An 18,430-nucleotide genomic window follows, 5' to 3' on the forward strand; every position below is an offset into this window, starting at 1 on the left:
AAGATCTGGTGTGAGTTCCAGGTGCACTCCTCTAGTCACCATACACGTGAAGATCAGAATGTAAGCCTTCGTTGTCTCATCTCTGGACATCTTTACGTATAAAGGTCCTGCATAGTCTAATCCTATGTGCGTGAAAGGAAGACTCATGCTCACTCTTTCCACAGGCAGCGGCGCCATCTTTTGCTCAATCTCCTCTGGATCCTTACAAGCCTTGCACTTGTGAAGAATGCGTCTCACTTCCTATCTCCCATGAATAAGCCAGTACTTGTTTCTCAAGAAAGCCAGGGTTTGTGCTGGTCCTGTGTGTAGGTTAATCTGGTGGTAGTACAGAACTAACTTATCCACAAATCGGTTGTGAGCAGGCAAGATGATGGGATGCTTAGTTTCCTCCGGCAATGGGGCGTAATGAAGACGACCTCCCACTCGCATCACTTGATCCTTCTCGTCCCACTCTGGGCTCAATGGAGCCAGTTTACTCTCCATGGTGACTTGTCGTCCGGCTTTCAATTCCTCAATATCCTCCTGATACTTGAGCGATTGAGCCCATCTGATCCAGTGCAGCGCCTCCTGACGTCTGTCATTGAGAGTTGTTCCTGGAATGCTTTTCTCCTTGTCAGTTTCTCTCCCCTCGTTTTGATCTCTCCCCTCCTTTCGGGACCTATGGATCCTAATCCAACTCCTCGCTCTGCTCATTACCCTGATGAACTTCTGGTATGATGAGAATTTCTCAATGTATTTCTCAGCAGCAGCAATATCCGTCTTGGCTACAGCAGCAATACCAATCTGACGAAGTTTGGGCTTGGCTTTCGAGTCAGCTATTTCCTCATCCTCCTTCTTGCTCTTCTCTTGTTCTGGCCACTGTTCTTCACTTTCAGTCAGGAAGGATGGACCATTCCACCACAATGAAGATTCAACCAGATTCTCAGCAGTAAGTCCTCGGGAACAAAGATCCGCAGGGTTCCATTTTCCTGGAACATGTCTCCAGTTGCAGGGTGGCACTAAGTTCTGAATCTCAGCTACTCTGTTTGCGACAAATGTTTGCCATTTGTATGGTGGCTTGCTTAACCAGTGTGTGACAACCTTGGAATCTGTCCAGCAATTCACTGAAGCAATCGGAAGCTTGAGCTCTCTTTCCACATACTTTGTTAACCTTGCTGTCACCAGTGATGCCATGAGCTCCAGTTCCGGGATGCTCCTCCTCTTTCCCAGGGGTGCTACTCTGGTCTTTGAGCTGAGTAGAGCAACGTGACGTCTCTCAGTTGAATCCTGGCTAGTCAAATAGACCACTCCTCCGTATGATGTCTCACATGCATCTCCAAAGCCGTGTAGGAAATATACTGGATCCTGGAAGTCAGCAGGCACAATACACCTCGGTATCTTGATGCTGTCCAGTAGTGTCACTTCAGATTTCCAGCGTTTCCACTCCTCCTCTATCTCCGATGGTAGCGCGTCGTCCCATCCTCCAGTTGTGACCCATGATTGTTGGAAAATTTGCTTAGCCTTGAGTACAAAGGGCGATAGCATGCCAAGTGGATCATAAATCCGATGGAGTTGTTTCAACACACTTCTCCTGGTCTCGATCTCCACATCCTCCATTTTGTCAACAAATGAGAACATGAGAACATCCTCCTTGGGTCGATATCTGACTCCCAGCGCCTTTGTTGAGATCTCTTCGCCAACCATCTTCTCTGTGAGCTCCGACGCGATGTCTTCCTTGGCAAGACCTGACAAAACTCCTGGTTTGTTGGATAGAAACTTCCTCATGTTCCATTCCGGGCTCAGAATCTCCTTCAGTCCAACTGCCAACTCCGCCACCTCATTATCCTCCTCATCTCCACTCAAAATATCATCCACGAAGATATTCTCCTCAATCTCTGCAGCAGCTTTTGGGTACTCCTCACGATGTGCCGCGACATGATCTAGCACAGTTTTGATGCTTGAGAATGGCGAAGACGTTAATCCGAAGGTGACTGTGGTCAATCTGAAAACTTCCGGCTCCTTATCCGTGTCCAAGTCTCTCCATAGGAATCTCTGGCTATCTCGATCTATCTCGTTCATACTTACCTGGAGGAACATCTTTTCGATATCCGCTATCAATGCAATTCTGTGGCGCCTGAATCGCATCAAAACTCCAGGAAGGTCAGGTTGCAGGGCAGGTCCTGGTAATAAGGTGTCGTTGAGTGATACTCCATCCCGGCCTCTCATCGATCCATCGAAGACGATTCTAACCTTTGTTGTCGTCTTGTCCTCTCTCACTACTGGATGATGGGGCAAGTACCACACACTACGATCCTCCGGCTCCTTTTCCTCACTCACTCGTTCCGCTCGACCTTTCTTGATCAACTCATTGATTTGCTCCTGGTATCTCGCTGACAATGTAGGATCCTTTTTCAGTCTCTGCTCCAGACTACCAAGTCTCCTCATTGCTTGTTGTTTGTTTGATTTCAGAATTTTATCCTTCCACTCCGGATGTTTCAACAATCCTGTCTCATAACCATCCTTGATCTTGATTGTTTTCTCCTTGTGCTGTCTCAGGGCTTCAGTCTCAAGCTCTGAGAGGTGCTGGTTTTTCTCATTTGGTAGGATCCCTATGTGCTCCGTCTCCCAGTGCTTGGTCGCGATGTCTATCTCGCTGGACAGTTGAAATGTTGAATGATTGACTGGCAACGTTGTGTGGCTTTCCTGATCAGCGGGACAGGTTCCGGACACGATCCAACCAATGTGACTCCTCTGCGCTGAAAGACTGTTTCCTGATCCAAAGACTCTCTTATCCTGTAAGATTTTCATTGAATCCTGGATTCCTAACAGAACATCCACCGATTGACGTTTTCTCGGGAACTCATCAGCTATCTGGAGGTCTCTCAGCTGTTCAATCTTTGACAAATCCTCATTGACTTCATTGATATCAGCACATGGATTTTCTAGAACATAGGCGATGATTTCGAACGTCTCTCCCTTCCATTTGGGTAGTATGCTCGACAAATGAAACTTGACTCGTTGGGTATCAAGTGTCATGACCTTTCCTCCTGCTAAGGTAAACTCTGCTGCAACTGGTTGACCATGCAGCTGCAAACTCCTTGCCATTCGCTTGCTGACAAATGTGGCTCCACTCCCTGAGTCAAAGAGAACTCGTCCATGTGCGACTGCATTCCTCGACTCCAATTTCGCTAGGCCTGTCTGTAACAGTACTTCACCATCTGTCTCTCTGGCTTTCACGAAGTAGTGGGGTGATTTCACGGTCTCCTCAGGCTTGTTACCATCTCCACTTGTCTCCTTTTCGCTCGATGTTTCCTGGTTGCTCCCAGTCTTGTTTCCTCCTTGCTTGTCGAAATGTAAGAGTGTGTGATGCTTCCTCGAGCAATTCTTACAGCTAGATGACCGACATGCATCCACAAAGTGAGTAGTCCGCAAGCAGTTGAAACATGCCTTTGACGCTTTCACTTTCTCAACTCGCTCTGACACAGGCATCGACTTCACTGTTGGACAACTTGATGAGAAGTGCCTAAGTTGACAGAATATGCACGATTCCTCCTTGTTGGGTTTCGGTGTCCTCTGAGATATCTGAAGAGCATGACCTGTAGGCTTCTTAGATTCCTTCTGGTAATCCTTAACCCACTTCTTCTCTTTCTCCTTCTCCTTCTCGGGTTTATCTCGTTTGCTTGGCTCCGTTCGCCTCGCAACCTTGACGGCATCTTGCAGCTTCTCCAAAAGAGTGTCGAAACGTATCGGTAATTCCGACGTCGTCCCCATCGACTTCTCCTCTTTGATTATCTCTCCATCCCATTTTTTGAGAAGTCCCTTTGGCAGTTTTGGTCGGACAAGGGCTGTAAAGATCCAGCTTGCCCTTACCACGTGTTTGTCATCTTCTGTTCGTTTCATGATGTAATTCCAGTTGGAATTAAGCAGGTTGTAGAGAGAATCAAGATCCTTTGCTGAGGGCGAACTGACAGCAGGCACTGCAGCAATCTCGTTCACTGCCTTCTGGATCTTTGTCAACACATCTCCGTACCTATTCTCCAAAAACTCAAGGATGTCATCTGAACTTGGATCCTTTAGTCCACTGATGAGTTTGGATACCTCTCCATCAACTAATGATATGACTATGTGGGTCTTTTCCACCTCGCTATAGCCTGGTTTTTCTAATTCAGTCTCTACCAGTTGTTTCCACTGGTCAAACAACTCGACATCACCTTTGAATTTCGGTATCTGAACATAACGCTTCTTGTGCGATAAGGTCCCTAGAATCCTTTCTAACTGATCACCAGAAATTCCTGTTTGTACTGATTCCAGGGTCTCCTTCATGGCGGCGGCAAAGTGCTCAGGTGTGAAAGTATCACTCGACTTCTCCGACGGGGTACGCCTCTCCTTCTCAGCATCCGCTTGCAGTTGTTGAACCATGGCAGAAATGTCGTAGTACTGGGTGCGATACCTCTCCTCTGACTCAGTCTCAACTCTCAAGGCTTCATCGTTCAGTTTCCCTAAATCAGGATGGAAGTCCACCTCAGTCTGTACGTCCTTCAATTCACCGTAGACCGCATTCAGCTCTTCCATGGCATTACCCGTTTTTCGCACGGCTGTCTCAAACTGGGTAACGCGATCTCCTTTGTCGTACAAGTTACATGCTTCCCTGTAATACCTTGTCACAGTGTTTTCCTGTCGAGTGTACTTCCCGCGACATATTTTGCGTTTATCACACAGTGATTGCAAGGTTGGTGGTTCACCCATGGTTGCAGTTTTACTCAAAACTCAAAACTCAAAAAACTCAGATCTCAGAGAGAATGACTGAAATAAGCACAGTAGCAATCTAAACCCTTGGAATTTCAGCCAGTTGATAAATTCCCTGTGTCAATATGACATGAACTCAACCCTGTAGTATCATGAACAGCATAGAGGGCAGCACAAGAAATTTCTCAAACCCCAGATCAACTCAGATGAAACGTTGCAAAATAGAACCTTAGGAAAAGTGTAGCTGTGAACACATGAAAGCGACAATACAAAATGGTAGCATAGAAGTTGGCTTGAAATGCAACTAAAATATGCAAGATGAATTGGCACTGCTAACACCGTACACGTTGGGTGTTATGAACTCGCAAAGTGATATTCCAAGTTTCACCAAGGCCTACTCATAAGCATGACAACGTAACAACAACTCGTGTGTTCTACTCAAGAAAGACGCAAATTCTCCACTTAACACTGATGTGGTAAACTTGCTAACACTGTAAGGTCACTCAAAACCCACAGTGAGACTCTAAACTCAACTCGATGTTGGCGTGTAGCAAGGTCAAATTACAACCTCTACTTACAGCGAAGATTCTCAATCTCGACTCAAGATAGCGTGCAGCAAGGTCAAATTACAACCTGTAACTGCAGCGAAGATTCTCAAACTCAACTCAAGTTAGTGTGCAGCAAGGTCAAATTACAACCTGTAACTGCAGCGAAGATTCTCAAGACCAAATACAGCTTTTAGTCAGAAGAAATACTCATAACTCGTAGTATGCAGTAGGTCAACTTACAACCTAAAGCATAGACTCATGTGGTGATTCTAGTACAAAGGCCTACTCAAACCTAGACTAGATGCTCAAAAACTCAAGACACAGTTACAATGTACATGTACAATGAAATCCCACAGTAAAAGGCCAACTTCTATACCAAATACTAGGCAAAGTTCATAAATTTACTCAATATCTGAAAGAGAATTCAAATATTAGTTCATGCATATCATGTGTGTGACAACAATGCACAAAGCTGGAATGTAGCAGTCCTTGGAAGATGGTGACTCGCTAACTCGGTAATGTCTCTTGGAATCAGAGGCTGGTGCTCGGTTCAAACAGTTCAGTTCATCAATGCAGCACGGCATGGACATCGGATGACCTTGAACTTGGGTGGAAGTGTTACTCGGATATTGAGCATAAATTGACGATGCTCAAAGATGACGACGATGCTAACAGCTATCGACGATTGCTCGATGTTGAGAACGACAGTTCTCACACAGGGACGAGGAACGAAGAAACTCGTTGATCGTCTGGCTTTGAGAACACAATTACTCGACAGTGTTCTCCGACTCGACTCGTTAGACGCTCAACACACTCTTGTGTAGGATCACATCAGCCACGAATTTGGCAAATGATGTGCGAATGATGCTCATCGACGATGTACCAGCTACTCGACAATGCTGGGATGTTGAGAACACGACAACTCGACAGTGTTCTCCGACTCGGTGACTCGACGAAACTCAAGCGTTGGTGGGATCAGCAACGACAGGAATTCGACAATCCGCGACCATCGATGTGACATACAACTGGACTTTGAATGTCACTTGACTCTTCCTCAGCATGCTGCCTGTGCTCAAAGCTCACTCGGATTTGAACTGACGTGGTGTTCCAAAATCCAAGGTTGATGGAGGGACAGCACAATTAATGTTCTCTTGTCATCTTAACGGCATCCAAATTGCAACAGCAGTCCTTCATTTGGATGATTTCAGCATGCATATGCATTTGCACTGAGCAGCATACTAGCATAGGCCAAATGCACAGGCCAACTCTGTACAAAATGTACATGGATAGCACATGGTTTCTCACTTTTTACAGTTCTCAAATGTCACCTCACTGCTCCACTATCCGGTCGGAGAGACCTAATGTCGGGGTAGGACTGTAAAATTACTCAACTCTAACTCTTGTAATTCAATAAAACTGTCTATATTCATCTTCTCATCATAATATTCAGGTTTCTTTTCTTCATGTGCTCACAGCATCTCAGATGTCCTCCATCATTTTTTCTCAACACACTCCCCCCAGTGCTGCCACCTATGCTAATTACCTTGAACTACAGTGTGTCCCAAAAAACTAAACTTATACAGGTTGTCCCAATGCGACAGTTACTAAGCACAGACCGATGCCCTTTTCCTTAACAACCCATCCCGAGGTCCATCCCAGCCCACGCACGCAGACACCTGACCACTGATCGTCACGCAAAGCACACTGTCAGCAATAAATCCCTTGAGATGCTAGAGGGGAGGACTAAGGCACTTGCCAAAAGCCAAAAATATGTTAATTATCCGGCGGTAAAATATCATGTGAAACTTGAATTTACATCAGAATATTTTGAGGCAGCATCAAGATGTAATTGAATGCAGAACCAACCTCATTTGTTTATTTTTTTGGATGACCTGCCAGGATTTGTGTGGGGAGCAAACAATGAAGGAAAAATACTGTAACGTGATTTTATTAATCCTGGGATGATTCTTGCAAATGCACTTGAAAGAATAGTCTTTGTGAATTCATGATGATATGCATAGCCTCTTAAAAATGAATTCCCTTTTTATGCTCTGGACATAGTTTCAAGTCTTCTAAAGGCGATTAAGCTCAACCATTTTTACATTTTCTCGGGCGGTAAAAATGTAACTTTTCAGGCCTTTCCTTTTAAAAGTCTAGCGCATATCAGTTTGCTAAGTCTGATGAACATGTTGATAAGGGTTCCATTCAGAAACTCGTCTATGACTTGATGATGCGTCAATTGCTTTGATAATGATTTAGGTGCAGGAAGGGTATTGTGTTGCTGGTGCGAAATTCGCTTTAAATTGATTTGAACCATATGTCCCAAAATGTTGTGAAGTGGAGAAAGGTATTAAAAAAACGGTAGTTATATTATTTCGGGCCCCAAAACCTTGAAGTTATCGAAAATTTGTGATTTGACCGACTACCCGACTACTATTATAAATCTACTTATATTTTGCCGTAGCCGTCTTCCTCCCAGGGGACACCTTAAAAAATTATAAGCGTGCAGAGTGAGAGTGCCATTTCACTTTTCACTGGACAATGGCCTTAATATTTATAATAGGTGACTCACGAGGATAGAATCACTATACAGTACGCATAATACTTAATAGGAGAATCACACGAAAGCAATTGACCTTCTTCATGAGTTTTATTTTTGTTCACCTGTCGGGACATGGACTTCATTCGGGATGGGAGATAACACACCAAGGAGCACTTGACTTTTATAAGTTTGACTATGTTATCAGTAGCCAAATAAATCATACCAAGTTATTGAACACAAGGGATCAAATATCACCATAGAAACTGATAACCTATAGAAAAATCGAATGTCAAATACATGTACAGGCCAGATAAAAAATCACTGAAAACGTGAGATCGACCTTTCTTTCTTGCTGTGCGTCGGGAGAGGGCGTATTTTAAAGATACATTTATATAAGTGAAGACGTCATCAAAACCAAAGCCTGGTGGTTCAGGGCAAATTAATTCACTAAAGCCCGCAGCACACTAGCCGCCAACTTTGGCGACAAGAAGCGTTCAGCTGACGCCTCTCGACGCCGAAGTTGGCGGCCAGTGGATCCCGGTCAGAGCACACCTGCCCAGAATCGGCGTCCAGTAGCGTCTTTTCCGCCACTTTAGGCTGCCATTTTGAAATCATGTGATATCAAGACGCATACTGATTGGCCATAGCCTCGCCGCCGACGCCAATTCAGGCGGCAATCCGTAGCACACCTGGCTTCTTCTTGCGTTCAAACGCGGCGACACGCGTCAAAAATCAAACATGTTAGATATTTGGCGTTTAGTTGCGGCAAGTGGCGGCAAGTCGCCTTCGCCGACGCCGTTCGTAGCAGACTAGGGATTTTTCAGGCGTTCAAAACTCTTGCGGCAAAAAACGCCTGTGAACGCCGAAATTGGCGGCTAGTGTGCTACGGGCTTAACCCCGTGTTAACTTTCACTCAGCTTTGTTCTGGCGATCAACGAATTGACAAGATGACGATAAGAACTATGCCAGAGGTTAATTACTTTATGAAGAGGACTGTATATTTATATGGTACAAGCTATCATAAGATACCTACAATTCACTATAGCTGTAAATGCTTCAGCCTAGAGCCAGCGGCTCCGTACTAGTTTTACACACGATTGCGGTGTCTCTTCTCCGGCATCTACAACAGGCTACCCTCCGTCTCGTGTTTGATTGCAGACTTCGGTCTTCCAGCCCGGAACGTCAGTAGAAGGGCGTAGTAGATTATATATATATATCAAATTACCTTCCCACCAAGGGGAATATATCAATACAAGTTTTTTCCGCTAAGGGATATATACTAAAATGCTTCTCACAACTCAAAGCGTGCTACAACACAAACAGTCTGTAACATTGACTCAGGCTGACTGAAGCAACCTGACCGCCAGCTAGGACTATATAAATGACTTCGACTCAACCGGTTCTGCCCAGATGGCAACAGACTAGTCCTAACTAGCCGGCAGGTCGTAACAATAAACTAGCCAGTAAATTAAGAATACTATACCGCCACGGGTATTCTATAAACGGGGAGGGACGTCAACAGCAAGGCCTCGTCCTTCTCGATCTCTGCAGGGCGGATTCGTCCAAATCGTCAACACGGCTTCTGGCGTAAGCGGAGAGACAGTGATGGAATCACACCCACTGGCTTCTAACTATATAACTATCAAACAGTCACCTGAATTCAACATACACAGATTAAAACGTGGGTTAACACAACATCTTTTTAGTCCCAAAATACAACTGGGTTTTATATAATGGTTTTCCAGAAATCCGTTCGCACGGTCTATAATTATTAAAGTCTATATAACAGGTTCGAGTATGTCCAATAACACCAATGGACTAAAATACTAAACGATAACGATTCATTCTAACCGAGAATCAACAACATTACAGCCCATTCATCGAAAATAGGCCTAAAAGAGTGGAGTGGAAAGTTGCTCAGGTCGACCTGATCTACGCGAGCCTATTCGAAGCACCTGGTCCGCAAAGACCAGAATGCACCTTCAAACATTAATACACCCCCCTTTTAGACCCCTTCTCAAACTATAGAAAACCATGTCAATTAAATGCACAGATAGCTATACATTAGCGAGAGGAAGACACAAACTGGTGATACGTTTACAAACACAGCACGATACACACGGTCAGTGCATCGGCCGTATACAAATGTACGTAAAGCGTGAAAGGCTTCACACCGGTAAAATTATGGCATTTTCCATTCTATCGGTAAAGTACGGCGTGAATCAATCATAAAACGTTACCACCATTTTCAACGCTGCTTCCACCATTTCAACCATCTCGCTACGAACTTCTGGGCGTTGTCATCTATAGAATAGTACAGAACCGGCGGCGATCCTCACTCAATCGCGGACGGAGTCGAAGTGCTGTCTTGAACACACATGCCCATGGGTGTTACCTAAGTCTCGCCAACATCTCGCAAAATCTCGGTAAACAATTTTTTGGCGCGGAAATAATAATACAATAACGGGGTCAAACCGGGTCAAGGGAGAAGTCAGCTGATCGCAATAACAAACGATCACTGATCGTCACAACACCCCTCCCCGTGACATGATCCGAGTTAGCCATGTCACAATATATATATACATATAGTTCCTCAGAACTTAACCTACTTCTTGTCGTCTGCTTTTTCGGTAGTCGTCTCACCATCGGCTGCAATCAACGGAACAAGGCGCGTGATAGGACGTCGATACGTTTTTCCTCTGGACAAGACTGTCGCTGTTCTTATATGACCATCAGAACCTCTCTCTACTTCAGTGACTTTTCCAATCGGCCAGCTCCAACGGGGGCAACCTTGCTCCTGCAGGACAACGACATCATCGACTGCCAAATCAGAATGGACTTCTCTCCATTTTCCTCTCTGCTGTTGGAGAGTCAAATACTCCTTCTGCCATCTAACCCAGAACCTGTACAACATGTCTTGGACTAGGCGCCATCGATGTCGTGGGTTGTAGTCAGTCTCATCCACGATCTGGGGAGCCAACTGTCCACCGCACTGTCCTACCAGGAAGTGATTAGGCGTCAACACTTCTAAATCTTTAGGGTCGGAGCTAACATACGTCAACGGCCTGGAGTTCAGCATACCTTCTACTTCGACAATCCCTGTCAGCAACTCTTCGTCAGTCAGGCGGGCTTCTCCAAAAATCGAATACAAGGCTTTCTTGGCAGACTGAATGAGCGACTCAAACACCCCACCATGGTGGGAGCCATACGGAGGGTTGAACTTCCAACGGATGCCCTGATTACTCACAGAGTCGACTATCTTCGTCCGATCCATGCCCTCCACGAATTCTCTCAGGGTACTCTCTCCTTTTACCAAGCACCCTCCGTTATCACTGACGACTTCTATCGGTTTTCCTCTGCGTGCCACCATTCTTGAAAAAGCCATCAAGAATCCATCCGTATCCAACGAGTAGGCCATCTCCAAGTGAACGCCTCTAGTCTGCAAACAAGTAAACAAACACATGTACCTCTTAGCAGATTTGAATCTAGTGATCTTAGTAACAAAGGGGCCAGCAAAATCAACACCACAGTAGGAGAAGGCCCTGAGAGACATCATAACTCTGGAGGCTGGTAGCGGAGCCATCATCTGGGTTGCTGGTTGTTCCTTCATCTTTCTACACTGGTAACAGCAATAAGCCACCTTTTTGACGGCTTCTCGCCCATTCAAGATCCAAAATCGCAGCCTTATATCAGCCAGGGTAGCATTCACTCCACGTGAATGCCCGGCATACAGGTGGGCTCTTCTCACAATCAGTACTGAAATGTGATGTGAACTAGGAAGAATGATTGGATGTCTAACATCGTATGGTAGGTCGGCATGCTGCAAACGACCTCCCACTCTCATCACACCATCAGCATCTAGGAATGGGTTAAGACTTCTTAATGCGCTTTTCTTCATCACCCTCGCACTATTACCTACCAGCAACGCGTTGTAGTCTTCAAACAGGCAGGCCCGCTGTACCATTCTCACAATGGCGAGCTCAGATTCTTGGTACTCGTCACGTGATAAGGCATCATTCGGAATTTCGTCAGTATCAGCTTGTCTATCACCGAAATTCTTACATTTTGAAGTGTGACCATCATACTGTCGATCAGACCCATCTAACTCGCTGGAATTGCACCCATTCTTGTCAGGTTCCTGTCGATTCACCCTCTGCTGAGGTCCTCCTCTAACAATGTGGACAAACCTTATAATCCAAGCCATCACACGTACCAATCGATTCCATGTGGAGTACTTGGTGTAGTTCATTCTTTCGAGAAGTTCTGGTGTTGAAACTGCAACCATGGCATTTGTCTGCACACACGACTTGGAAGACTCGATTACAGCTTGGTCTGTAGGGTTGATCAGAGTCTTCCACGTCGGCCACTGGCTCTCTTCCTTATGTAAGAATTCCGGGCCCTGGAACCATACATTCGGACTGGTCAGATCCTCCACCGACATCCCTCTCGTGGCTACATCTGCAGGATTCTCTTTGCCTGGAACAAAACGCCATTGGTGAGGATTAGATTCAGTTTGCAACTCAGCAATACGATTGGCCACAAACGGCTTAAATCGCCTCGACTGATTCCGTACCCAATGAACCACATCTAGTGAGTCGGTCCAAAATGTTGCCTTTTCTATTGGACACTTCAGCAAGGTAGTAATCTTCAGCGTGAGTCTATAGCCTAGCACGGCTCCCATCAATTCAAGTCGCGGAATACTCACTGCTCTCAAGGGCGCGACTCTGGCTTTTGCTGCGACCAATGACAGCTCTATCTCTCCGCCAGCTGAGACATAACGGGCATAACTCACGGCGGCATATGCTTTCGAACTGGCATCGGAAAAAGTGTGAATGGTAACAACTCCCTCATTTGATGGCTGGGTAAAGTATCGCCTTGGGATGACTAGCTGTTCTATCCTCGGTAACTCCTCGAACCATTCTGTTGCTTCTATCACCAGGGCCTCAGGCATAGGTTCATCCCAGCCCAATCCCAAAACCCAGGACTGCTGTAACGTCATCTTTACACGGATGGTGAAAGGTGCCAACCACTGTAAGGGATCGAACAGTGTAGCAATGCGACTCAACAGCGACCTCTTGGTAACGACCTCTGGGACGACAATCTTCTGGGCAGCAAACCCAAAACAGTCAGGCTCGGCATCCCACCTGATCCCCAACGTCTTGATGCTTGGTAAAGTGGAATCGCTCACCTCCAACTGTCCACTAGCTCTATCTTCGGCAGGTACTCCCTCCAATGCCAGTAGGACGTTACTGCACCATCTCCGAATGTAGAATCCGGCCTTAATCAAAATGGCAGCCAAATCTTTCCGTAGCTGTTTGGCCTCCCAAGTCCCATCAATCGAGGTAATCGCATCATCCATATATGTGCAGTACAGGCACACAAAGGCAACAGCTGGGCACACATCCTGGTGATCTCTGGCGTGAGTCTGCAAGACATGCATGGCAAGAAAAGGAGACGCTTTATCCCCAAAAGTTAGTCTGGTCGACTCATAAACTTCAACGGCTTGTGAGACATTTAGATCTCTCCATAAGATTCTGTGAAATTTGCGATCTCTCTCAGACAGCAAAACTTGGGAGAACATCTCCTTGATGTCTCCAGCCAGACCAACTTGACCCACGCGAAATCTCACCAAGATGTCGAAGATTTCTCTTTGAAGCTTGGGACCAGCATGCATCTTATCATTCAAGGAGACTCCTTGATACTGGGCTGCAGAATCAAACACTATCCTCACCTTCGTAGTCTCCTTGTCCTCCCGAACCACCGGAAAGTGCGGAAGATACCACCCAGTAGCAATGTCTGCATCTGGCACCTTTTTCAGGTATCCCTTCTCGATGTTTTGCTTCATCCCGTCTTTGTACTTCTCCGCCAGTTTCGGTTTCTTCATCAAGGTTCTCTCCAAGGACACCAGGCGGCGACGGGCGATCTCGTAGTTACATGGAAGTTCCGGACTGCCATCTATCCATGGGATGGAAACCTCGTAACATCCCTGCTCCCTGTGGTACACCTTTGAAGCTTCAACACCATCTATAATCCTCTGCTCTTCGGGTGTAAACTCTGTCTCTTTACCATCGGTCATCAAATCTTGGTTCCATAACGCACGTAAACAGCTATCTAAGTGAATATCTGACATAACTGAACAAGTGGCTGCATAGCCACCTATCTCATCCTGGTCCTGGGAAGACGTCCCTAGCATCCCAGTGCAAGTCCAACCAAGGGGAGTAAGACGTGCTACCGGCTCTCCTGGCTGTCCTGCGACCTCCTCTAAAGACATCGTCAGCTCGGGATGATCGGATCCTATTACTATGTCTACAGTCTCTGCACCATCAATTCTCGGGAAGTCAATATCTGCCAAATGAGACCATCTATTTTTGTTCATGCCCCAATTCTGAGGACGCACCCCCTCGCATAGGCGATCCAAAATTCTACAGCCCAGTCTTACCCTTAGGTTGCCATTCAAACTCTCCACCGACAGGGTTACTGTACCACTCTTGACCTTTGTACCAGTCGTCGTCATAGTTGACATGGTGATCGTGTGGTCCTCAATTCTGGAAATCCCCAGCTCAGACAGGACGGATCGACGAACGTAGGAGGAGTCGGACCCATCATCGAGGAAGGCGTTCAATCTTCTCATCTGACCATCAACATCTGCAACAAGAACAGGTAAAACTCTTAATGATACTTTATTCAGACGTACCTGACCATTCCCAGCAATTCCAAAACACCCAACAGGCTCAGGTGTGTTCTTCTTGGCAGCTTCTGTCTTGGTTTCTTTCTTGTGCAGATGTCGATGGTGGGTCCGCTGGCATCCGTCTATCTCGCACTTCCGGGGCTCCTTCGTGCAATTCTTCGCCATGTGTTTCCCACACAGGCACTTGTAATATAAGGCTTTTTCCTTCGCTATTTTCCATCGCTCTTCGGTGGAGGCTGGCTTCCACAACTGGCATCTCACCACATGATGACTGCCCTTGCATAACGGGCATTCGAACTCTGTTCCCTGGCGCTTGTCATCCTTCTGTTCGGCAGGCTTCGACTGGGAAGTAGTTGTCTTCTTAGAGTCAGTGGCTGAAACGGCATAAGAATGGCTTTTATTACTCTCAGACTTTCTTTTACTGTGTGGCTGTTCAGCAGTTTTTTCCTTGGTACGAGGAGCACGCAGCTCGGACATCTCCAACATCAAGCAAACTTGCCGGTTGAACCACTTCGTGAATACAGCCAAACCATCCTGGGCATTTGTACTGCGCTGCTCTGCATACTTCACTAGGAGAGAGTGTGGAACCTTTTGCTTCACTAAAGTATACAAGACGGTGTTACCAATTAACTCCCGGGCATGGTCAGTGTCATCGAGTTTGGAGATTACATCGCACATCTGGTTAGACAATTCTTCTAAGGCTCGCAAGTCACCCTCGGACACCTCCTTCCAAGTTAGCAACCGATCTAAGTATTTCTTTAGTGTACGAGTTTCCCCCCCATAGCGCTGGTCAAGTTTAAAAATAGCCATCTTATATTGTGCTGCCGTATACCCCAGGTTGCTGATTAACCTAAGGGGATGACCCGACAAGGCATTTTTCAACATTATCATCTTGAATTTTACTGGTACCTGAGATTGTTCAACAAATACCTCGTACTGCGCCCTCCAGTCTTCGAATCGGTCTCTGTTGCCATCGAATTTCGGTAGATGAGGTTTTGCCAGACCCTGGAAGAAGCGCTGTATCTCTTTCGTCTCGGCAGGTGTAACTTCTGGAACATCTTTGGCTGGAGTGGAGGAATGCTGTGGTCTTGGCATCGGTGTAGATTCCTCAATCGACTGCACTAACTCGTCAATCGGGTTCAACTTTGAAGCTGCTAGGACACCAAAGGGCTGCAAAACAGGCTTCTCACCCACCTTCTCATTACTGCTGGATAGGATAGGAAACTTCAAGCTCGCCAGGTCCTGAGCTTGAACCTGCTGGATCCAACTATTGTGTGCGGATGCAGACCGTCTCTTCCCTGTCATCTGGTGCTTTTCCCCTGCTGGGCTGAAATCTACAGGAGAAAATTGAGTCGCTCTTTGCTTTCTAGGCGGTAACGTGAAGACGACAGGCTTGGTAGGCATGGTAGGCTTAGCGATGCCTCTGCCATCCAACTCGGCCAGCAGCTGAGCCTCTAACTTCGCGCTCTCAGCCTCATCCTCGGCCTTCGCCAAGGCCAACTTCTGTTGAGCTTCCTGGATGCGCAGCTGTTCGACGTACCTCTGCTTCTCTTGTTTGACCTTCAGCATCGCCAACTCTGCCTTTACTTTCGCCAACTGTGAACGGTTAGACTGCGTTGACTGATGTGACTGGTCACTCTTCGCGTCATCAAAGTCGTCTTCATCTTCTTCATCTTCAGGAAGATTATCTTCTTCTGGTTTCTGGTGTCTGGTGTCTGGGTCACCCTGAGCAAGCAATGACGGCGTCATTGAAGGAGCCTCGTCTGCACGCTCTTCAATCTGGTCGATGACCTCATCTTCTAACTGCTCGACGATGCTATTAGCCTGACGGCCCCAGTCTACAAGGCGCTTCATCCGGTCCACGCTCGTAGTCAACTGTGTCAGTCTGTCAACTACAGAATAAACATCACGAGAATATGACTTCAAGCGTTCTACCAATCTCTGCATCTTAGTTCTACTACCACGATCTCCTAAAAGCTTTCTCAACTCAGACGACATGTCATTAATTCTGGCACCTAACAACTGCCGCTCATCTTCTAACCAACAAGCAATCGCGTCCGAGTTCTCAGGGTCCAAAGCAGCAGCAAACTGCCCTCTATTACTGGTTCCAGACGTAGTTGCCGCGGTCATCTTACTACCGGGTTGTGACGTGGTCGAAGGTTGTGTTTCAAGTACCTCACCTGGACGGAGATCCAATGTTTGTGGCTGCTTCGGTTCCATCTCAGGTTGATCTTCTCGGATATTTTCCCACTCGTAATCTTGAAGATATGCAGGCTTCTTCTTGATTCGCGTCGACCTCCGAACAGCACCAGACATCGCTTATACCAACTGCAAATTCACAATGTACACCAAATATACGTGGATGCACACTATATACGAACTCCACTGCTAATACTATGCAGTATTGGGAATACTAGGATGTACAATTGACCCTCAAATAACGGCAGTAATACTCTCAATATCTTGGTAACAGTGCATCAAAGCACCACGGTCATCCAACAACTACTGACTTCACAGAGAAAGTGTAAATTGTAGGTATCTCAATCATCAATGAATAACAAAGAAGCAATCAAAACAATCCGGTCGGAGAGACCATGTTCTGGCGATCAACGAATTGACAAGATGACGATAAGAACTATGCCAGAGGTTAATTACTTTATGAAGAGGACTGTATATTTATATGGTACAAGCTATCATAAGATACCTACAATTCACTATAGCTGTAAATGCTTCAGCCTAGAGCCAGCGGCTCCGTACTAGTTTTACACACGATTGCGGTGTCTCTTCTCCGGCATCTACAACAGGCTACCCTCCGTCTCGTGTTTGATTGCAGACTTCGGTCTTCCAGCCCGGAACGTCAGTAGAAGGGCGTAGTAGATTATATATATATATCAAATTACCTTCCCACCAAGGGGAATATATCAATACAAGTTTTTTCCGCTAAGGGATATATACTAAAATGCTTCTCACAACTCAAAGCGTGCTACAACACAAACAGTCTGTAACATTGACTCAGGCTGACTGAAGCAACCTGACCGCCAGCTAGGACTATATAAATGACTTCGACTCAACCGGTTCTGCCCAGATGGCAACAGACTAGTCCTAACTAGCCGGCAGGTCGTAACAATAAACTAGCCAGTAAATTAAGAATACTATACCGCCACGGGTATTCTATAAACGGGGAGGGACGTCAACAGCAAGGCCTCGTCCTTCTCGATCTCTGCAGGGCGGATTCGTCCAAATCGTCAACACGGCTTCTGGCGTAAGCGGAGAGACAGTGATGGAATCACACCCACTGGCTTCTAACTATATAACTATCAAACAGTCACCTGAATTCAACATACACAGATTAAAACGTGGGTTAACACAACATCTTTTTAGTCCCAAAATACAACTGGGTTTTATATAATGGTTTTCCAGAAATCCGTTCGCACGGTCTATAATTATTAAAGTCTATATAACAGGTTCGAGTATGTCCAATAACACCAATGGACTAAAATACTAAACGATAACGATTCATTCTAACCGAGAATCAACAACATTACAGCCCATTCATCGAAAATAGGCCTAAAAGAGTGGAGTGGAAAGTTGCTCAGGTCGACCTGATCTACGCGAGCCTATTCGAAGCACCTGGTCCGCAAAGACCAGAATGCACCTTCAAACATTAATACACCCCCCTTTTAGACCCCTTCTCAAACTATAGAAAACCATGTCAATTAAATGCACAGATAGCTATACATTAGCGAGAGGAAGACACAAACTGGTGATACGTTTACAAACACAGCACGATACACACGGTCAGTGCATCGGCCGTATACAAATGTACGTAAAGCGTGAAAGGCTTCACACCGGTAAAATTATGGCATTTTCCATTCTATCGGTAAAGTACGGCGTGAATCAATCATAAAACGTTACCACCATTTTCAA

General features: G+C 46.0%; 2 protein-coding genes across 2 annotated transcripts; both read right to left on the reverse strand.

The window, feature by feature from the left end:
- Positions 1-240: 240 nt before the first annotated feature.
- On the reverse strand, positions 241-4,725 carry LOC135499211 (uncharacterized). The gene has a single exon (XM_064789872.1). It carries the CDS (start codon positions 4,723-4,725, stop codon positions 241-243), a length of 4,485 nt encoding a protein of 1,494 aa, XP_064645942.1.
- A 5,695-nt stretch (positions 4,726-10,420) lies between these two features.
- Positions 10,421-17,178, reverse strand: LOC135499212 (uncharacterized). Its single transcript, XM_064789873.1, has 2 exons — positions 16,684-17,178; positions 10,421-16,395 (listed from the first exon to the last, which is right to left on the reverse strand). The coding sequence occupies exons 1-2, from the start codon at positions 16,817-16,819 to the stop codon at positions 10,421-10,423; spliced, it is 6,111 nt and encodes a 2,036-aa protein (XP_064645943.1). The 5' UTR covers positions 16,820-17,178.
- Positions 17,179-18,430: the final 1,252 nt, after the last annotated feature.

The sequence above is a fragment of the Lineus longissimus genome, chromosome 14, assembly GCF_910592395.1.
Source record: "Lineus longissimus chromosome 14, tnLinLong1.2, whole genome shotgun sequence".
NCBI lineage: Eukaryota > Metazoa > Nemertea > Pilidiophora > Heteronemertea > Lineidae > Lineus > Lineus longissimus.